This window comes from Nymphaea colorata, chromosome 8, assembly GCF_008831285.2.
Source record: "Nymphaea colorata isolate Beijing-Zhang1983 chromosome 8, ASM883128v2, whole genome shotgun sequence".
Classification (NCBI taxonomy): Eukaryota; Viridiplantae; Streptophyta; class Magnoliopsida; order Nymphaeales; family Nymphaeaceae; genus Nymphaea; species Nymphaea colorata.
Genome location: NC_045145.1, coordinates 3,445,168 through 3,467,713, shown reverse-complemented (window position 1 = coordinate 3,467,713; position 22,546 = coordinate 3,445,168). Strand labels below are relative to the sequence as shown.

The 22,546-nt window shown below is 41.2% G+C and overlaps 4 protein-coding genes across 4 annotated transcripts; 2 read left to right on the top strand and 2 right to left on the bottom strand.

Annotated features, from left to right (window-relative positions):
• Positions 1-10,724: 10,724 nt before the first annotated feature.
• LOC116259026 (nodulin-related protein 2-like) lies at positions 10,725-11,666 on the bottom strand. Its single transcript, XM_031636620.2, has 2 exons — positions 11,088-11,666; positions 10,725-10,981 (listed from the first exon to the last, which is right to left on the bottom strand). Exons 1-2 carry the CDS (start codon positions 11,560-11,562, stop codon positions 10,899-10,901), a joined length of 558 nt encoding a protein of 185 aa, XP_031492480.1. The 5' UTR covers positions 11,563-11,666; the 3' UTR covers positions 10,725-10,898.
• A 2,857-nt stretch (positions 11,667-14,523) lies between these two features.
• LOC116258504 (pentatricopeptide repeat-containing protein At2g02980, chloroplastic-like) lies at positions 14,524-16,977 on the bottom strand. The gene has a single exon (XM_031635671.2). The coding sequence runs from the start codon at positions 16,449-16,451 to the stop codon at positions 14,583-14,585; it is 1,869 nt and encodes a 622-aa protein (XP_031491531.1). The 5' UTR covers positions 16,452-16,977; the 3' UTR covers positions 14,524-14,582.
• A 143-nt stretch (positions 16,978-17,120) lies between these two features.
• Positions 17,121-18,971, top strand: LOC126410284 (uncharacterized). The gene is made up of 2 exons (XM_050078960.1): positions 17,121-17,733; positions 18,146-18,971. The coding sequence occupies exons 1-2, from the start codon at positions 17,494-17,496 to the stop codon at positions 18,455-18,457; spliced, it is 552 nt and encodes a 183-aa protein (XP_049934917.1). The 5' UTR covers positions 17,121-17,493; the 3' UTR covers positions 18,458-18,971.
• Positions 18,972-20,231: 1,260 nt separating this feature from the next.
• LOC116258421 (cytochrome P450 94A2-like) lies at positions 20,232-22,231 on the top strand. The gene has a single exon (XM_031635566.2). It carries the CDS (start codon positions 20,469-20,471, stop codon positions 21,996-21,998), a length of 1,530 nt encoding a protein of 509 aa, XP_031491426.1. The 5' UTR covers positions 20,232-20,468; the 3' UTR covers positions 21,999-22,231.
• Positions 22,232-22,546: the final 315 nt, after the last annotated feature.

The window sequence follows — 22,546 nt, the reverse complement described above, 5'->3', positions numbered from 1 at the left end:
CCTGCAGAGAAACTGAGCAAGTGCGGCACAACTTAATTACTAATTCTGACAATTCTGCATACAGCAAATTCGTTTTCCATGACTTTTCATTCTATATATTTACCAGTGTTGTATCATATGAAGCTGCACAATAAGGCATACTGAACTTATCCTACTTTCTGTTGGGATAAGTGGCACAATCCGATAAACAAATATGGTAAAAGCATCCCGTGTTATCTCATTCTATTAAAACGAGTGGTGACTGCAATCGAGCAGCTACAGCTTCAAGACAGGGTGGTTGGTTCAGTTGGACAAGCCATCGTATGCGGTAGTCTGCTCAATTGAGTGCAGCGGAGCGACCAAGAAAGACCAACGATTTAAAAAGGGGAGGTGGGACATGTAGCAGATATAGGTGATAAAGAGGAAATTTTGTTGGAGGAAGCCGGAGAAGCGGCCGCTAGAGTTGATCGGAGATGAAGAGATAAAAGCAAGAATGCGATGAAGATGCACCGCATTGCCATGGTAGCGATGCAAGCTCAGAGAAACACAGAGAGAGAGAGAGAGAGAGAGAGAGAGAGAGAGAAAGAGATGCTATCGGAGGAGATGGACCTTTGTTGCTCTGATGGGTCTTCATTGTCCTGCCTTCCCTCCTTTATATATCCAGAGCGTCGACATCAACGCGTCCCGATGAACCTTTCTTTGTTGGTACTCGATAGTTTCGCGTCGCTTGCGTTCTGAAGGAGCATGAAATTTTTAACGAAGCATGCGTGTGATCACACCTTCTGACCGAGTGCTCTGTTTTTTTTTTTTTTTTTATCAAATCTTCTTTCTGAAGATTGCAGAGTCAAAGAACTCCTTCAATTGACTAAACAGTTTTACGTCCAATACAAGAATTAGACATATCCAACACATTGGCAGATCTGTTGGTAATAGTAACGGACCTGCACAATGAGAGAGAGAAAGCATCAGGTTTTTCTTTAATAGAAGACTAACATTGGCATCTTTGTAACATGATTTGACTCCGATTGTTTTGTGTCGTAACAGGGATGATTTAGCATTAGTGGCTTAAGAAAAGGACTAAAGCTTCTACCGATGACATAGACGTGTGGAATGTTGTCCACAAACAAGAGAATTAGCAAAAACAATGAAAACGCTATGATTTTATTAATGATTTAACGAGAAAATGCCGATTTGTTTGTTGTGTGGCCGGGAAGCATCTGCAGTTGTGTGGCATTCTTTTTTAAAAGCTAATTACTTATTATAATATAATAGGAACAAGTGTTATTAAAACATATGTCCTTAGGACACATGTTCCAAGGAACAATAATAAGTTCTTGTCCAAAAAAACAAGGTGTCCTCATTCATTTGCCCAGAACATAACATAAAGACATATACAATGTGTTTTCAAACCATATGGAAATAGCATCTTTAACACCTCGATTTCTACCATTCTCTCCTATCATCGACCACAACCATGCTGACCTAAACACCACTCCCACTGAAACTATGTCTCCCACCGACTTAGTTTCTTCAAGCTTACCCATAAACAAAGTCAGGAATTTTTTATGAAGAAAGTTAAATTATAATTTCAAAATGTTAACAGAACACCCATACTACTTTAATCGATCACGAAGTGAGGAGACAATCTATAGATCAGCGACGTGGTATGGACAACGAATTCATGCACTTCAAAAAAATTCACTTTCATGTTATTAGTTCAAAGTAAGTTTATAAATTGAAGTACAGTCAATACGGGACTCTTGTGAGACACAAGCACGTCTTGTAGCTAAGGGATATCTAAAGGACGCTGGAATTGATTTTACGAGTCCAGTCATCAAGTCTATGTGCATGGTTCTCTCGTTAGCTACTCACTTCAAATGAGACATTCACCAACTTGATTTTGATAATGTTTTTTCAAACAATTTTCTAGCTGAGGAGGTTTACACGTAGTAGCAGAAGACTGAAGATCTCCAATGTCAGCATCTTGTTTGTTGCCTTGTAAAAGTCTTATATATATTGAAACAGGCTCCGCATGCTTGGTATATGCGGGTTAGCTAATTTTTTAAATCTGAATTCAAACATGAATATGATCGGATCTAATTTCTTAAATTCAAATTCAATCTGATTTCTTAATTGGATATTATTTTTTTTATATCTGGTTGTTTCAAAACAGTTATATCTAATCCAAATAAGATACATTGACATCCTTGACTTGAATTGGGATGAGCCTGGACAAGCTTGCAAGTTGATCGACTTCACCCTTAAGTTTAGTTTGTTTTAAAATGGAGCAAGAATGAAGAATTGAGACGCAATCGAGCTGATAGGGTAGAGGCTATGTAAATTTTGTCTCTTTGATCATTTGACCTTAGAAAGCCTAGTTTTTTAGGGGTCATTTGGCAATAGAGACACTAGTTCTATGAGTGTCCTATGAATCTATTACAAATATTAAGGTATAATCATGAAAAGTTAGAACTAACCTTTCATAAACCCGGCTCAATCTTTGAGGCAAATTCATGAAACACTTAGATAGTGTTCGCATTGTTAAACAACCTGAAACTCAAACGTTCAATGCTTTATTGGATTGATGTAGGGGATGACTGAGAATTTTAAATAGGAAGAACTAACAAGTTCAACACACCCCTCGAAAAGTTTTTCACCACTATAACTTTTTAGGACGAAACTGAAAGAGACCTCAAAAAGTTAGTTTGAAATTGCCCATGGCTGCATACATCCAAAGTCGAACCCTCTGGATGGCGAAAAAAAAAAATTAAGGTTCAAGAGTTCGAAGCTGGTTATATACGTTGTCTCTTTGTATGAAATTTCATGTGTCATTTTAATAAAGACAAAAACTGTTCATGATTAATACAAAAAGAAACTTTTTTGTAGGTACAGAAAAGAAAACCGTTAAAAGAAGATTTGAGGATTCAATAAAGGTAAAATTTGTCCGTCTGCATATGCATATCGTGATGACATATATACCTCTTTCAACAACTAAAAAGCGTTTTCATTTTTTGTCTCGCTCATAATGTTAGCTCATTCTTTTATCGATTCTACCATCTTTCTCCTCAAGTGGTTTCTATGATCCATGCATGTGAACAGAACATTTTCATGACCACCTTCTACTTTAACAAACATGTTATATGCCTTCATTGGCGGTATACCTACACCAGCTGGCCGCTCATTTATTTCAGCATGCGGTGATGACAATTTGCGATGCAACCTCAACCTATGGCTCATGTGAAAAGCTGCCAATGGATGGTTGTGTTCAATAGTCACTCCACAAATACAATATTTTGCATTTATGACATCTTTTCAGCTCCAAATTGGTAGCACAACCGCACCCTATATCAATCTTGTTCTTCGTTACACATGGAATTGATTCATTCTATCTTTCTTTCAAGCAAACGTATGACCTTCTCACAACCATGCCTTACGTGTTTCTCTTCATCCTATCATTTCTTACACTGAACCCATGGCAAAAAGCATAACAATTGTAGAAATTGTATGATGTGTTCTTCATCTTGAACTTCATTCATACAACATAAAGCTTCATTACTTAGCAGGAAACTCCATTCCTATAGCAGGAACACATTCGTTTGGAACTCCATTCCTACATAAGAAGCACATTCTTTGGGATTCTTCATTTCCTCGCAGGAGGACTCAATCTCTTGTTCGTTGTCATTCGATGATGTAGATATTTTATACATTGTGTCCTCTGCAATGCATAAAGTCCATTGATCAAATAACATTTTAACATTATGTTATGAATTATTTATTTCACAGATAAATACATTCCATCAAATAAGATTCAACATTATCTCACCACAAAGTCCGTCGATCAATAATGAACATTGTCTCACACTGTTTACTTATCGCTATCTCTTGTAGAAGCATTGTTATCCCTTTCTCTCATTACCATTCCTGGTGTTTTTAGTAAACTAGTCATCTCATTTCAAAGTCATTCCTTTCGTTACGTGATCGCATTATTTTATCTTCATTTACTTATTGCCTACTTTGTATGTATGTCTTTTCTCATTCTGTCGATCAATAACAAAAAGGATGGTTACGAAATAATGACATAAACATGATGCATAAACTTATCCCATAAATTCATTATCTCATGCATTTGTTATGCCACAAATTCGTTATCTCACGTAAACTATATCAAACATGTTACATTGTAACATTATCTACCACATGAATTGAGATGCATTGATTATCTCGTTCGTAAGATTCATATGACACTGCACTTTTTGCGTCGACATTTTCTTTTCAGCTTTGCCATTACATTCGCCTTAAGTTCTTGCAGAAGTCTCCTTCAATTTCTTTGAATGTCCAACCATCAAAAAAAGCCCTGCAGAAGCCATTATCTTTGTCCTTTAACATCCATGAACAAAAAAATACAGCGACATAGTTGTGAATTCATCGTCTTTTCCTTTCGTTTTATGTTGTCATTCCTGCCATTTCTGCTTCAAGGCCAAGCTTTGTTTACTTGCAACCTCCACTCTCCTTCCTTCTTTGAACAAGAACCTCTCTCTCTCTCTCTCTCTCTCTCTCTCTCTCTCTTTTCTCCTCACTGTCTTCCTTCCTTTGCATGAAAGAGTGCATGTGGCATGATGAAACACATGTTAAGTACGTATGCTGCGTCCGTTAAGGCTGGGCTCCAGGCCAGGAGAAAAAAGGGCACTGAGCTGACCCGATAATTTATCTTGCCGACCCGGTGGGCTTGATAATTTTTTTAATATTTTTTTATTAAATTTTATATATAAATATAATATTTTACTACAATTAATTATATTTATATATTATTTTATGTTAAACAATATATATTTTTTAATTTAATTGTGCCCGGGCCGGGCTCGGGCTCAGGTTTTAATGATCGGGCCGGGCTCGCCCAATGCCTTGGCTTAGCGTTCGTGCAATGCAAGGGCATTCAAGTAAATATGCATATATACATTTTCTGATACAAAGGTCGCTACTGAAACTTTACATATATGTAGTAGGATCCACCTTATAGACATTCAATTAGTATATTTTTATTCACTAAAATCAATACTAAAACCTTACATGTACACTTTTTTCAGCATAATTATTCAGAAAATTAATCACCTTAGAACTCAAGACAAAGATTGGATTGCCGTAGATGATCATGTTACCCTACCACCTTTGATATAGTTTAGTGATCATGAAGCAAAAGAATTGATGAATTCCACTAAAGGGTACTGTACCATCCGTAGAACGTTTCAAATTCGGATGGAGAGGATTTCAAATGAATCCATGAAGTGGCACCGGCCACCCACTATACATCACAGATCAGAAGACTTAAATGTTTCCTATAGGAGAAGGGTAACCGTCAAGCTGGCTGTCAACACTGTGAGCATCGTCATCCCCAAGCAGTTTCTCCTTGGAGCCGCTGACCTATTGCCATAAGCTCCGGTGAAGGGAAAGAATCCACGCAGTCCAATACAACTCCCTCTGCCTCCACCCCCTTTCAATTTCCTTGGCTTTGCCGGTGCTATTCCAGTGGCGGTGTCCCTCTCCTGCACAGAAACTGAGCGAGCGCGGCACAACTTAATTACTAGTTCTGTACACTGCAAATCGAGCTCGTTTCACATGACTTTTCATTCTATCTGCCAGTGCAGTGTTGTATCCTATGAAGCTGCACAATACTGCAAACTGAACTTATCCTACTTTGTGTTCGAATAAGCGGGATAATACAAGAAATTGAAATTATAAAAATATGCCGCCTTTCTCATTGTATTGAAACCAGTGCTGACTGCAATCCAACAGCCTATGGCTTCAAGACAGAGTGGTTAGGTTCAGTTGGACTTGGACAAGCCATTGCATGCCGTAGTGTAAACATCTGCTGCTCAATTGAGAGCGGCAGAGCAAGGCCAAGAAAGACACGATTTAAAAAGGGGAGGCGGGCGGGACAAATGGTAGATGTATACCTGGTGATAAAGCAGAAATTTTGTTGGAGGAAGACGGAAAAGCGGCCGCTAGAGTTGATAGGAGATGAAGAGATAAGAGCAAGAAAGCGATCTGGACGCACCAAATCGCCATGGTAGCCATTCTAGCGCGAAGAGAGAGGGAGAGAGAGCGATGCTATCAGCCTATCTGTGTCCCGAGGAGATGGACCTTTGTTGCTCTGATGGGTGTTCGTTGTTCTTGCCTCCTCTCTTCATGTATCCAGAGCATCGATGTCTGTGTCCCGAGGAGATGGACCTTTGTTGCTCTGATGGGTGTTCGTTGTTCTTGCCTCCTCTTATGTATCCAGAGCATCGATACCAACGCGTACTGATGAGCCTTTCTTTGTTGGTACTAGGCTGTTTCACGTCGCTTGTGCTCTAAAAAAGAGGAGCCGAAAAGTTTTGAGCGTAAGGTCCGTGTGATCACGCTCATATCAACTCATCTTTCCGAAGATATCCAGACTTTAATTATAAACTGAGTCAACATTTTCACGTCCAAGCAGAAAATTAGATATATCCAAGTCAGTGGCAGTCTGGCAGATCTGATGGTTAGAGTAATGGACCTGCAGAATGAGAGAGAGAAAGCATCTAGCCTTCTTAATTAAGACTATTTTTGGCATCTTTGTAACATGATTTGATTCCTAGTGTTTTGTATCGTAACTAAGGATGATTTAGTGTTATTGGCTTAATATATTAATACACGTATGGAATGTTGTCCACAAGCAATAAAATTAGCAGTAACAATTTACAAGATGTGACTTTATTAATTATTTAACGAGGAAAAAACCAATTGTTTGTTGTGTTGCTGACAATCGTATGCACATGTGTCGTATTCGCTCCGTTGTGGTATTCTTTTTGAAAAGTAGTGGGCGGGCCCCATATCTATGAAAACAAAAAGAAGGCTGGGTTGGGCTATTCAGGCTGGGGATTGGGGTTCCACTCCCACGTTTAAATCACATTTCCCTTCCTTTTTATTTTGTTTTCTTTCTTCCGCTCTCAACGGGGTAACCAGTTGGGTTGTTTGGCATGTTATAGTCATCTATTAAGTTCAATTCTTATATGGTATTATTTTGATGGTATTGAAAAATGTTAAGCTTGGGATTAGGAGTGACATTATGAAGGTTAAGTGGATCCGTTCTTGTTCTTCACTCTTCCTTTATTTTTGTCTTTCCATTCACCTTCTTTTCGTTCATTGTCCTTCCCCCACCTATTCTTTTCCTCGGGTCATATTTGGAGGTTGTGACTCATATTCTCTTAATGGTGCATTTGGGAGGAGCGCAACAATAGGGTCTTTAGGGACACCTTCTTATTACCGGATTCTATGGCACGCCTTGTGGATGGAGATGTCCACTTTACTATTCGGCTATGGTACTGTCCTTCGTTTGTTATCGGGTGACTCTGCCGCTCGTCTATTTGCTCTTTTTTCACCCCTCTTATTTTGTTTTACTGTGTTGTTGTCTTGTATATTTCATTCTTTCTATTTTATTTTTGCGGTTTGTTCTTGTACCTATGGGACTTCTTGTCCCTAAATTTTGTTATGCATTCTCATTTTATCGGCTCCTCTCTCTCTCTCCATTTTCCTCAAGGAGATGCTAGTGGTCAACTCATTCTTTCAATATATTTCTTTATTTTTTCTTTGAGAACATTAGACCATGCTGTGCGGACCTTGGACCATGGAGTTGTTGGTCAGGTCCTACCCGATTAGCTGTCGGCACAGGCAAGGCTGCCAGCAAAGATCTCAGGCTTGTTTGAGCCCGACTTTATCAAGTTTTTGGTTAGCTCGACCCGACCCGATGTCCAGCCTTAAGTCAAATGACGCATCCTTTGATCACTGCCATGAAATTTTATATTCCTAAGTTGAAATTCGTTTCTAAGAAAATGAAAAGCCATCAATATAATTATACAACTGATCTTACGTGCTTTAGTGATACATTTCTTGGCCTTTCTTTTTCAATTACACCTTCCTGCAACTATTTACTCGTCGTAGCCAGTCTTGTAAGTATGTGCGTACATGGTATCAAATGTAATCCAGGTCAAGTAGCAGGGCTGAAACCTTGGCTGGATCCTTCTCACCTGTCTTACGATGTGGAGACCGTCATCTCATGATCTCATGTCACTAACGGCGCCTTTGTTAGCCGTCGAGGTGATGTTACAGGCACACCCTCAAGAACAGCCTTATCTATGATCACGCACAGCTTTTCCTTTTCTGTGACATCATGATATATATGAGGCTTGTTCATGGAAACAAAATGTAAGAAATGAGTCATCGAAATTACGTCCTGGATACTCTGACCAGAGAGGCAAACACGTCCCAAAAGTAAGTTAGAAAAAATGAATGAATAAAAATGATATAGTATATATTTTCAAGTAAGATAAACCTTTTTCTTTTTTACATTACTATAGGAAGCTTCAAATCGATGGGTAAAACGACAACATTATGTGTCTTCAAAATATAAATGCAAGGGAATCAATTGACTGCAACCTAGGATGAACACACAAAAGAAAGAAAAAGAGAAAAGAAAAGCTCATCTTTGCAAGTACACATGGAGGAAGCCTGCAATACGCAGGATTACTTCTTTCAAATGGAGAAGATATTCAAGTTTGTATGCCTTTTCCAGCTTTTAGATAAACAAGATCCTTTCATCTCTCACTGTTAATTGAGAATGTCACATCAATAGGCATCCTTGGATTAATCCATCCTTCTGCAACATAGACTTGAAGAGATCGGAGATCACAACTCAGTTTTTGTTTCAAGATTTCGTGGGCCATGGACATGGGGAATCAGTAAGGAGGAAGCATAAGACTTTGACCTTTACGCAGCAATGTTAGTGTAGCTGCTTCCACTGCCAAAAGTTTGCATCAGAATTGTCCAACATAACTACTGCATAGTGCAAATACATCAGGAAATTCATGCCGATTGCCAACAGATATGTGCATCTTGCAAGTTTATTGCCAATTTGCTTCATTCTTTCCACAAGCTAAACAAGAACTGTGTATAAAGGCCCCCTTATTTCTCTGCATCTCTGTTTCCGTACATGTCAATCTTCTGCACAATGTCAAAACTTCACACTAAGCTGTAAGCAGTATTCTGCTTGCCTACCACATTGCAATAGTTCAAGCTAGCATTGTGAAAGCCTGACATCAGAACTTTTCTTTTCCAAACTTCTCTTATGGCAGCAACATTTTCACCTTTGATCAGGTTCAGGGATTCATTTAAACAGAGACGAACATCGACCATAGTTGTAGCACGAAGCCAAGAGGAATGCACACTGTCATCCTTCATCGCCAAGCTCTCAGCAGATTGCTTAGTCCTTCGATGACGTTTCTCAAATTCCAGCATGTTCCACAAGTTAGAGAAACAGGGGAGGAGAGTAAATAATTGAGCAGTGAACTTTCAGATTTACTAAAGTTACATTCTTTAGTTATTGGGGATAATGCAAAGAATGCAAGATTATCTTATCTCCGTCTTAAGAGATAAAAATGGTTGTATATGGATCCCAATTGAACGTATCCTTTAGAAGATGTAAACTTGACAGACTTTCCTTCCAAATAGTTGTAGCACAAAGCCAAGAGGAATGCACACAATCATCCTTCATCGCCAAGCTCTCAGCAGATTGCTTAGTCCTTCGATGACGTTTCTCAAATTCCAGCATGTTCCACAAGTTAGAGAAACAGGGGAGGAGAGTAAATAATTGAGCAGTGAACTTTCAGATTTACTAAAGTTACATTCTTTAGTTATTGGGGATAATGCAAAGAATGCAAGATTATCTTATCTCCGTCTTAAGAGATAAAAATGGTTGTATATGGATCCCAATTGAACGTATCCTTTAGAAGATGTAAACTTGACAGACTTTCCTTCCACTTTACAGACCTTGAACTGCGGGTCAGCAGAATTATCTTGAAGCTGGCCTGGCTTGCTTGTGCTGTGATTTGCTAGTTCCTATTGTCAGATTACATAACTTCATCACTCACGATTTTCTTTACCTGTGTCGCAAATTCACCTTGTACCGAGGACTTTAGTTTCTTAGCTGAAGAATGCCAGTCCTGCTTTCTGCTGCAATGAGCTCAAAGACTGGAAGATGACGAAAACAACATGAGAAGCTCATCATGCAAAGTCAATTGTGGACACTCCATAGACACTGACATTCATAAGGAAATTGAAAGAATGTTTACAGTGGATTGTTTTTCTTTTCTGCCTGTTCCCACAAAATCATTTGTCGTATTATGGTCGTTAGTCGTTACAGAAGCTTGTTTCCTGACACCACGCCCCTTGGTCTTTCCCTTTCTCTCTCTCTCTCTCTCTCTCTCGTTCGTTCAATTAATACAAGCTTGTATTTTCTTACTGATTTCGCTAAAGTTCTATTCAGTTACGCGTTTCACATGATTACCTATTATCCATGACGAATTCAGTAACTTGGAGTTGATTTATGTTACTCCACAACCCATCATCCACCCTTCACGAATGGCTTCTTTATATATTCCCTCCCAGCACTTGCATCTCGTTAAACAGATGGCTTCTTTATATATTCTATTCCAGCACTTGCATCTCGTGGAAAGAACTAACGGAAAGTTCACGATAGCAAATATTTGTACAGTATCTCTAGTCTAAGTTTCAGGTCTACAAACCCCACGAAGACGCCCCAGTGATTATACTTTCAAATAATGGCACTTTTATATGCTATTTGTTTAGAATCAGAGGCTCTCCAGTAAGAAGTTGGACAAATACATGACATGAAATTTCACGGATTTCCTGGTGTAGAAAGAGTTTTCAGCAAATTCTACAAGCAGCCATTCCGGTATTATTCATCTCTAGCTCGAAAAATCGATACAATGGTTTAAAATCCGTACAAAGGTCAACAATTACACCAATTACTACATACATGGATAGAGAGAGAGAGAGAGAGAGAAGGAACAAAAGAAAAGAGCAAACAAGAAACAAAACTCAAAAGATTAATGCTTCTTGAGTAAATCTTGAGCCAATTTCAGATAGTCCCCGTAGCCTGATCCTTCCTGTGAACCCCCCTCATGTCCAGCTGCTCCACAACAACAAAATGTTTACATAATCAGAAAAAATCCACAGCAACAAAATGTTGACATAATCAGAAAAAGAGAGAGAGAGAGAGAGAGAGAGAGACTAACGTTTCTTGAGGAAACCCTGAGCCAATTTCATGTAGTCCCCAAAGCCCGATCCTCCTTCCTCCGATTGCCCATGATGCGCGCCCGTCGGATGGGCCACCGACGGCTTCTGGGCGCCACTTGAGGGGGCGTGCTCAGGGCCGCCGCCACCACCGCTCGAGGCCTCATGGCCAGAGCCAGCGCCAGTACCAGGACGGGAAGAATGGTACTCATGGAGGTAATTCTCCGCCTTCTGGACGTATTTCCCGAAGCTTTTTTCCTCCAACTTGCCATAGTGTCTGGCCGCGATGAGAACGTCCTCGGCCGCACTAGCCACCTTGGCCTTGTCCACCTTGTCCATGTCGCGCCCGGCGGCAGCCTTCGCCGCCCCGGCTATCACCTTGGCGCTGGAGAGGAGATCCGTGGGGGACGGCTTCGGGTGGCTGCCACGGTGATCAGCTTTTCCGTCAGGCTTCCGTCCGGAATACTCACTTTCCATGGTCGAATCCGGTGGCTGGTCCTCTATATCCCTTCGCCTGATTTGCAGATCCAGGAGAAAAGCACTCTTTGAAAATGAACTATCCTCCCCTTCGCTCCCTCTCTTGATAAATCGATAGATGGTGTGCGGAAAGAAGACGATGGCTCCCACAGTTGACTGTCTTTGACGAAAATATCCTTCGAATTCTGAAATAATACAAGTTTCACTGCCATTGTCAGGGTCTGGATCACTGAACAAAGTAGGAAATCCGGTCCGAAGTTCGATCCGGATAATCCCATATAAAAGAAAAACAAAATCTTGAAACCATATCCCATCTGGTGTATGATGATACTTCTTCCCTTCTTTTTCCGATATTTAGGGTTACTTTGAAACATGAATAAAAAGTAGAACAACTAAAGTGAAACACAAACAAATAACATCCAGAAAAATCAAACTATCAAATAAACTGATTCATCTATGACATGCTTGTCTTGTTTTGGATCATAATTGCCACAAACTTAAAATGGATAACAAAGGGAAACCTAATAAGATTTATGTAATGTAAAGCCAAAATAAGATTACAGCAAGAAAGCAACTTTATTTTTCATAAAGGAAATGAGTTTTCTGATAACTGTAGGTTCTATTCATTCCTTTAGAAATATGCACTTGGCTGATCTATATTGGGTCCATATTCATATATCTACTCGGCCATCGTAGTCGGAATTGATGAACCGGATCCGCTTCTCGGAATCGGCTTCGCAGGCAGGCAAGATTTTTGTTCAGTTAGGCTTTATCGTAATTTCACGGATTCCGTGTCCAGTGTGGGTTTGACATGTGGTCGGATGCTTCCAGAGCTCGGAACACCGTGTCCGAAAATTCTTTTTCTTCGTCAATGGGTAACGATGAAGAAACCTGGAACCCGCGTTTGCTTCATACCATTTCCTAAGAAAGTTCCATTAGGCAACAGGCCACAGGTTGGGTACCGGATGGGTAGTCGGGTAGAAGCTGTGACGAGCTGGGTTTAGGTTGGTTATTTGACACTTGAATCAATTCAACTAAAAAAATTAATTGGGTCAAGCTGGTCGGCTGGATATATATATATATATATATATATATAACTCATTTTTTATTTTGTTATTTCTCTCTCATCCCACTTAAAAACTCTTGGTGCATAGCAGATGACTCTCATATGAACTCTTCATGTGCAGCCTCTTGGCACATCGTTAAGGTTTTTAAAATATTAAATATTAAATATTAAAAGTTTTCAAATATAGGTAGATATCAAATCGAGTACCCCACATGTATAAAGTTAAGGTATGCCTGCGCCAAATAACTAAGCGGGTCAGGCTTAAACAGCCGCTAAGAACTTCGGGCCAGCCTGCCGTCGACCCGATGCCTAGCCTTAATTGTTAGTGAGCTCCATCTGACATGCAAAGCAAACTTGCGGGGAGTTAGAGCCTCCCAAACCTTTATTAAAAGAAATGAAGGTACAAAATACTACAGATGTAGATAGAGAAAATGCAAAAATTAAGGAGTTAACAAAACCCCCTCAAAACATTACAACACTCATGGGAATGGGTCTAATTAGAAGGGACAAAACTTCAGGCGACGGGTTACGGTACAAGAATAACAAAGAAAGGCCATCACCTGCTACACAAAATGCTCGAATATATTTCTGCATAGTGTTTAAAAGACTCAAAAAACTTCTTTCTCCACCTGAATGGACTGGCCATGATAACAAAAGGGCCTGGAACTTGTGTAATTCTGCAATAAGAATGGCCACAAACTGCTGAGCACTCCAAGCCTGCTGAAATTCATAAAAGGTTACACCTGCATATTTCCTATTAAGAGTCCTGACTGCTTATCAGAAAGACTAGTTTCTACCACCCATTTTGCATGATACAAACCACCTGAATCAATGTGCAACTACCATGGAAGGAAGCAAGGGTCCGGGCGTAAAGCTATAGACCGCCATAAACTGATTTCCTTTATAGCATCGTCTGACCAATTTATGGTAGAAATAAGGTACTCAACCTCCCTCCATATTTAAATCTCATAAACTTAGCCCATAAAGAACGGGATAGATGAGATTGAATTGCAACCTGAGAACATTACAAGCTATTTACACAGCTTACTGAATATGTTCAACAAAATTTTTATCCGCTTTTTCCCAAAGAAATAAAATATGCCCATCTAATGCACTTCATGTTCAATAGAATTGAGCATCTTCACATTCAGTTGGTCACATCCATTGGTTTATAAACAAACAGTGAGGCCCAGAGGAGGTGCGTCGATGGTGCCTTAAACAGTGACTTTAACATGAATACGGACGATACGACTCAAGATCTTTTTCAAAATGCAATTGGTTAGATATAGGGTTTCCTCTGAATCATCTGTTAACTCCTACACAGGCTTCACTCTATTTTATAAGAAAAAAGCTCCAGACAATCTGTAATAAAGCTGTGACGAACCTTAATTAGTTGATGAGCAACGCTGCAGGAATTTTCCCCACACCACAACAGATGTGAACAACTTCTCTATTTTCAATCTCTTCCTACCTCATTTGCATTCCCAGCTTCTCTTCCACAGGAATTTTGAAACTGCAACTTCAAAAAAGCCAAAATAGGCTAAGAAACACAACAGGAAGGAGAAATAGATAACCAATTATTCTATACGCAGTTCCTTCTGGAATGGAGTGCATGTAACCAAATATGTATGACCTGCGATCAACTTTCTTCCTCAATTGAAGATTGGCTTATACCTTTTTGCGTTCGTCAAGAGTGCACTATTAAAAGAGGTTGAATGAGATGATTAGGTGGCTGACAGTATCAGGGCCAAAAACGAGGAAAAAAAAAAAAGAGTTTTGGTTGCAATTTCCTGCCCAGAAACCAATCATTCTCCAACTAGTTTGGCCTAATGAACCGTATGAGGTGCCAACGATGATAATATCATTATGTTAAAACCTAATCCAGTCAAGCAATCAACTGCAAGACACTAGCTTGTTTTCCATCCATTCCATAGAATATGTACATCTGCTTCTGTTACCAGTAATCTCTACAAGAGCAGGTTCCGCCGCTAAAATGGTGGAACCTGTTTCTGTCCCTAACAGTTATGTCTCTCTCGTATATCTGACTGAAAAGTTTTATACTAGAATGACAATCATTGCACACCCTCAGATTCTTCACTATCCTGATGACAGTTCCGGGAAGAGTCCTTAAAAGTCCGAAAGCGATAGCAACCTTTTCACTGTGGTAAATTAACGAGCTTTCCTTCTCTTCTTCTTCAATATCATAAGACACTATTTCTGTGCCTGCAACGTGACCAGCAAGCCTCAACTCCCTGCTCATCTCACCCAACATGGAGTCGATCTTATCCCACTCAACCCCATCAAATTTGTCTCCTACGGTAAACTCATAGATCACATCATCAACCTCGATTGAACTGCAACCAGGGACCTTCTTAATCCTTCGTTCAGTCATCGTCTTCCTCACTTCTGCAACTTTATCCCACTTTCGAGATCGTACAAGTAAATTTGCAAGAAGAATATAATTCTCACCCTTATTAGGCTCTAACTCAAGAAGATTACCAATTGCCAACTCGCTTAGTTCCATGTTCCCATGTACCCTACAAGCAGCAAGCAAAGCCCGCCAGATAGCTGCATCAGGCTTAATAGGCATGCTGTTGATCAGTTTCATGGCTTCGTCTAAAGAGCCTGCCCTGCCGAGAAGATCAACCATGCATCCATAGTGTTCGATATTTGGTCGCAGTGCAAACTCTTTCTCCATTCTGATCATAAATTCTTTCCCTTCATCAACTAGACCTTGATGGCAGCAAGCACACAAAATAGCTAGGAAAGTAACCCCATCAGGCTTGATATTCTCCTCCAACATCCTGGAGAAGAGCTCAACAGCAGCTTCACCGTGTCCATTCATGGCCAGCCCTGAGATCATCGCATTCCAGGTGAAAGTATTCTTTCTTTTCATTGCTTGAAATACCTTCTCTGACTCGGTTATGCTCCCGCATTTGGCATACATATCTATCAGAGCAGTACCTACGAACACATTCAATTTTATCTCGTTTTGTTTGATGAAGGAATGGACCCATTTCCCTTGGTTCAGAGCACCGAGATGAGCACATGCTGAGAGTGCGGAAACCACAGTAACCTCACTTACTCCAATTTTCCAAGCACACATCCTGGAGAACAGATCCAAAGCCTCCATAAATCTCCGATTATGCGTGTAGCCAGTTATCATAGCATTCCATGAAACAGAATTTCGTTCAGGCATTTGATCGAATACTTGCCGCGCAGAGTCCAGGCATTTGCAGCTACAGTACATGTAGACTAGTGCTGTATCTGTGAACACATTAGAGTCAAGACCCAACTTGAGTATCGCGCCATGGGTGGACATGCCAAGATCCAAAAGTGATAAGTGAGCACAACTTTTCAACAAAATCGGAAATGTGTAATGGTCAGGAAGGATGGACTGCCTGTGCATCTTGATATATGCAAAAATCGCTTCTTCATGCAAATTAAGATGGGCATTGGCTCTAATCATGGAATTGCAAAGATGGGTATCTGGGTTTTCCACTTCACGGAAGACTAGGCTGGCATAGTCCATTCTTGAAGAAGAAGAAGAAGAGATCTCTATAAGCTTCACGGAAGTGGGGATGGTGTAAGAGAGACCACTTGTGACCATCTGGCAGTGTAGTTGCTTCATCTGTTCGAAATTTGTGCACGAGTTGAGCAAATTGAGAAGGCGTTGGGGATCTAGACCTTCATAGTTTTCGACTGTGGAGTGCTTTGGCGGGGGTTGGTAGACTGAAGAGGTGTGAATGAGGAGGGTGCACTTCATCCTTCCACGAAACCATGATCTTGGCGAAATGAAGAATGTAACCATTGATCTCGCCATCTCCCGTGAACATCAACAGAGGAACAAAAAGAGAAATGAATTTTCTTCTTTCATGTGCACGGCAAAGGGAAGCTCCAAATCCATCTTCAACCGCGCTTAGTCCGTGAAGCCGTGGAAGAGCAAGGACCCCGAAAAGAGAACCCTCCGAGACGCCTATACGACGATTACGTCAAAGATGAACAATTTTGAAGGCAACTCACAGGATTAATGACTTGAACGACTCCACCCAAGAACATGTATTTCTCAAGAACATGATTCGAGAACACTGTACCTTTGTCTGAGGAAACATGGTACAATTAAAGAGATTGCTGTTCTTGTTTATCTAATTATACTATATTTTTGAAACTAAGAGCGTGGTGTGCTTGATATCTTGTTGTGGGAATAACCAGAAACAAACCCACTTGAAACAGAGCAGGCATGAGATCACAAATCTGATCCGGTTCAAAGCCTGTAATATGGATTGGAGAAGCTTCTTGTATCAGCGTGAATATTGAGCCCACTTTGTAAACGATTTCTTGCTGTGCTCATTAATTGAAGGAAATATTCTGTTCTCACCGAGTCTACGTATTGCTATATGGTATCAGAGCAACAAAGGGCATCCATGGTTTCCACAGGTGCGTCGTCTTCCACTCAGAAATTTCCCTATCTTACAGAAAATACATTGTTCTTATCAGACCTTCCCTGAGCTGCTTTATAGGCTAATCATCTAAAAGTCCAGTGGCCTTCAAGATTTTTGTCAGTCCATCTCTAATATATCTTTTCATATGGATCTAGGAGTCTTTTAGCGTGAAGATGGACTTGGCCCTGCGCCTACGATCTTTTTGGCAGGACCAAAAACGTTGCAGAAACTTCCTTCCACTATCACCAGCAGATGCAATGGGCTATGTAACTTGAGCAGGGATTCGAGGCAAGCTACCCGTGGTTGGGCTCCGCTGAGAATCTGAGATCATCTTATCAGTAACTAGTAAAAGTTTAAACACGTTATACACAAGACAGCAGCAACATTTTCTATATCGGATCGGATGTGATGAAACTAATGTAAATGGCGGGATTAGAACGAGAGAGCTTGCAGAAATGTCGACACCGTGTGTACACAAAATGGCGGGGCCAGTTTTTATCAGCACATGCTGTCGACATCCTACTGACACCACCATCTTCTCAGGGCTCGTACTCCACAGATCTATTTAAACTAGAAGCCACAAATCCAAGTATTCGAATACAATGCCGGGATTCAGAAAAAACAGCGAAGGAGAAACTCGCGGGAGTGAGCCTGGGAACACAGGTGGACGCTATGCACAGTGAGGTCATTCTGATGATCAGACGTTTGGTGATCGCCAGTCCAGCACTCGGATGATTCCTTTTGCCCTCGATCTAAGTTTCAGCTACATGGAAGTGCATGGGCTCAACAGAGTGCTAGGGTGGCGATCACCAAAGCCTGCTCTAGTTGGGGGCACAGTCTTCTGTCTTCAACGGTTTCATTATAGTCTTTCCGTCCTAGCATTGCCTTCGTCTATTCTGTGTTCTCAGGTCACCCCTGTGAGTCTTCTCCTTCTTGGAAGGCTGCCCACTTCAACCTTGAGCGTGCTAAGACTTTTTGCAGCAACTGATTCGAGTTCATCTTTGCTCTTATTTCCTGTTTCCAAAATGTGTTCTGGTATTTATATATTCTGAGGCACATAATGCATTGTACGCAGGAAAACTTATCCCACAGGAGCTGCATGGCTGGAGCCATAGGACATGGTTTTGGAACTTTGCTGTTTTGCTTTTTCGCTTTCCCGAATCCGATTGAATACCATTTCTCAGATTATCCTAATCGAACACTTTTATCCATGACAGTGAAACCGTTCTGCTGCTTTGCAGGAACAGAACAGAGTACGTACAAGATGTTGGACTATGGAGTCAGATCTATACTTAATTGGCCTCCCTACTCTCCGTGTTTAAGTGTGGGGCGGTTGTGTTCTTGTGCTTTTGACCTTTCTGAGATGGTGAAGAAAAACTCTTTGTAGGCGTGGATGTAGGAGAATTTTGTGTCTGAACATGAAAAAATAATCCTTGTGTCTTCTTCTTCGTTCCTTCTCTTGCTGTCAAGAGAGAGAGAGAGAGAGAGAGAGACTCCTTTTTAGCAGATGAAAGTCAGGAGGACCCTGGTTTGGTCTATATATATTCAAGGCTTTGAAACTGATTATGGTTGTCATTTTTATACTGGATTGACATGAAATAGTTTTGCAAGCCACAGGTATGATGAGAAAACTTTTGGAGAAGCATTTGACGATGCCTTGAACTCTATTCCATCTCCAAACTCTTTGGCAGCATGCCAGCATCGCAGTAGAAAGTTGGGCCCTTTGATTTTCGTCAAATTTGTTACATGTGGACTATAGCCTATATGGTCGATGATCCTGTTGGCTGCAGTCATCGAAGGAAGAAGCTTGCTTGCATCTTCTCATGGCAGAAAATCGGTTTGAATCAAATGTATGACGGCCTTTTAGAACACCTGTTCTCTCTCTTTTCTTGTCGGTGTACTTTGGCACCCAAGTAAACCAATTTCAGTTTTGTCAATTTGTAATTTATCATCGTTAAAAAGAAGATGGAGTTGTATGTAAGTTTACCACTGTCCCCTAACTTTTTATGAAAATCAGTTGCAAAATTGAAGGTGTTACTGAGCTTGACAGTTAGAGCGTGCATTTTTAAAGAGCAGGAAATAGCATATATGCATTTGTGAACCAGCAGATGAGATCGGCCAGTACCATCCAATGAATACTGGCCATAGAGGTCTGTTCACGTTCCAATTTGTTGATCGCAATAAAACAGCTGAAGAATGATTGGTGAAAATATAATAGTTGAACACCTCCATCCTACTCCAAGCAAGGGACAAAACAAGAAAAAACTTCTATCAGACAACTAATTAAAAAATATTTAGGCCATGAATGATCTAGCATTTGCAAATTGTACGTCAACAGTTGCCGGCTAACTCATCTTAGCCAACTCCTCGATCAATGGCTTTTTTTTAATCGGTAACACATGATAAAGGAGTAGGAAGAAGAAAAGTTAAAACTCCTATAGCCAAGTCGTGGACTGGGTCCGACAATAGCCAAGGTGGTGCTATTGTAGACCATCCTTTTGGATTCTAGTTGCTCCTTTTACCAACATCCACGTTCTTGGTAATCCAAATTTAAGGACAGCTTTCATGCACTACAGATCTGAGATCTATCCGGATCTCATATACATAGATTTAAGATCGGACATGTCCCTCCATCTGACCTTAAATCAATCCAGTGTAACATGAATCCTACTAAGATCCTCAGTTAAATTGAGGAACTTACAATCTACACATTTTAATGCAACCCTAAATATGAGATATGATGCTATCAAACATTACCTAAATGCTTTCACAGAATCTCATGCACATAACTATTTTCATGTCAGTTTCTTGTGCACAATTATTTGTGGGGCAGAGTGCCTTAAAGACGAACTGACTCGTAGAAAATGTGAATTACAGGTCCACTTGATCGCAACTGATCCCCCCCCCCCCCACCGACCAAATAGAATTCCTAAAGTTTATTAATTATAGCCATAGACACCCTGAAGAATTGGCAAGTGAAAAACATGAAATACGAGAATTCATCTGCAAGTCATTTAAGTTAGACTAGGTCCATGGTATTCATCTGTTAAAATTTTTTTTCGTTTAGTTGGGTGAAGCTTTCGTTGTCATAACGTTCGGTCGGGTGATGGGCCACTGGCATCGTTCTCGTAATAAATTTTTTGTTTGATTTAAGAAGCCCTGTTGGATGAGGACACTTCAGCTTCTCCATGACCTGCAACTCGTGTTGAAATATCTGTCCACGACACTATGAAACGAAGGCAGCCATTAAAAACTGCAAATTCTTGATTCAGGATGGCTTCATCGATCTCATGCTGCAAATGGGTGGGCCAAAATAAAAGCGATCGAGCCCAAAGAATAGTCTTATCATCACACTTACCAAGCCATCTCTCTCTCTTTGGCTTTCTCAACTGAAGATCATGGAGGAAAGAGTTCTTTTGCTCTTTGCTAGTCTCCTGCTCATCACTCTGATCACCAAATTCCTTAAGGCAACACCTAGAGCACCACAATTGAAGCATTCGTCACCGAAATGCTATCCTCTGGTCGGTTCCCTCTTCTCTATAGTCGCTAATGGCGACCGCATCGCCCAATACATGTCCGACCTCATCAGAGCCTCACCCACCCACACTGCCTTCTTCCCCCTTCCCTTTGGCTCCTGCTTAATCGCCACTGCGAACCCTTCGAACGTCCAGCACATCCTCAAGACGCGATTCCACGCCTATCCAAAAGGCTCCACCTTCTACGTCACCCTCTACGATCTCCTCGGCGACGGCATCTTCAACACCGACGGCGAGTCGTGGAAGACCCAGAGGAAGATCTCAAGCCACGAGTTCAACAACCGGTCCCTCCGCAAGTTCATCGACACAGCCATCTGGTCGGAGATTGCCGGCCGACTGCTTCCCCTGCTCTGCTCCGCCGCCGCCGAACAGAGGGTCCTAGACCTCCAAGACGTTCTGCAGAGATTCGGGTTCGATAACATCTGCAAGATCGCTTTTGGGTTTGACCTCGGCTGCCTCGATCCCAGCCGGCCGCCGTCCGACTTTGTTGTCGCCTTCGACGACGCCGTCCGGCTTCTCGGCAAAAGGTTCACCACCGTCTTCCCCATAATATGGAAGATCAAACGCGTCCTCAGGGTTGGTTCCGAGAAGCAGCTCCAAGATGCTTTGGCAATCGTCAATGGCTTCGCCGAAAAGCTTGTACGCGAGCGAAAGCAGCAGCAACAGGCGAATTCCATGGCTGAAAACTCCGACCTCCTCGGGAGGTTTATTAGTTCTAGCGATGATGCAGATGAGAAGTTCGTCAAAGACATGGTGATCAGCTTCATACTAGCAGGGAGAGACACCACTTCAGCGGCGCTTACGTGGTTCTTCTGGCTTGTTTCGCGCCATGACCGGGTGGAAGATGAGATCCTCAAGGAGCTGTCCGCCATTGAAAGGGAAGCGTTGGGCTTCGAAGAAGTAAAAGAGATGAATTATTTGCACGCGGCCATCTGTGAAAGCATGCGACTCTATCCGCCGGTGCCGAGCGACAGCAAACAAGCAGCTGAGGATGATATCTTGCCGGACGGCACCGTGGTGCCAAAAGGAGCAATTGTTGCTTATCATCCGTATGCAATGGGGAGGATCGAATCACTGTGGGGAAAAGATTGGGAGGAGTTCCGGCCGGAGAGATGGCTACAAAAGGATGGTGGAGGTGCAGAAGGGAAGTGGAGGTTCATGGCAGAGGACCCCTACAAATATCCGGTGTTTCAGGCAGGGCCAAGGGTGTGTTTGGGAAAGGAGATGGCATTTATTCAGATGAAGAGCGTCGCCGCTGCTGTTCTCCGGCGGTTCAGGGTGGTGGCGGCTCCGCCAGACTTTGAGCCAGTTTTCACAGTAGACATTTCGTCAAAGATGAAGGGCGGTTTTCCGGTGAGGGTGGAAGAGAGGAATGTCTGTTCTAGTTCATAGATTTTAGTGCCTGAATCTCAGTGAAGTTAATCTGAATCAAGTGCCGTGGCGAAATGATTAGAAGTTCAAACTGTGCACAATGTAAAATGTTTATAACTTTAAAAAGGTGCAATTGAAGGACATACTCTGTCTCCCTTGCTTCCTTCAGCATCTGCATCTGCATCTGCATGTATTTTGTCATTATCAAATATATTTCCATGAAACATAATGAAGCATTCAGTTTTTTCTTTTTCCTTTTTTTTTGGTTAACTTTATAATTATACCTTACAAAGTTAACGACATCATATGGAATAGTTGCTAGAAAATCCTCTTTTCATTTGCAAATTGTAGTACTTACTTTAGCTTTGTTTCTCGCTTCACATCACTTTATGATCAACGCAAATTATGAAGCATTTATTTTTTTTAGCAGATTGTTGTTCAGGTCAAAATGTAGAGAGTTATGACTATGAATTGTAGCCATCTAACATTTCAGAATTTACAAATAAATGCTCGAGAATATAAAACAGTTCACAGCATATGCTTCATCAGAAAACACTCGTGCACTAGTT

Coding starts and splice junctions, on each gene's coding strand:
- LOC116259026 (XM_031636620.2), bottom strand. CDS start 11,562: ATGGAAAGTGAGTATTCCGGACGGAAGCCTGACGGAAAAGCTGATCAC. Junction 10,982..11,087: donor TCAGGGTTTCCTCAAGAAAC/GTTAGTCTCTCT, acceptor GTTGTGGAGCAG/CTGGACATGAGGGGGGTTCA.
- LOC116258504 (XM_031635671.2), bottom strand. CDS start 16,451: ATGGCGAGATCAATGGTTACATTCTTCATTTCGCCAAGATCATGGTTT.
- LOC126410284 (XM_050078960.1), top strand. CDS start 17,494: ATGGCGGGATTAGAACGAGAGAGCTTGCAGAAATGTCGACACCGTGTG. Junction 17,734..18,145: donor GAGTGAGCCTGGGAACACAG/GTGGACGCTATG, acceptor CATTGTACGCAG/GAAAACTTATCCCACAGGAG.
- LOC116258421 (XM_031635566.2), top strand. CDS start 20,469: ATGGAGGAAAGAGTTCTTTTGCTCTTTGCTAGTCTCCTGCTCATCACT.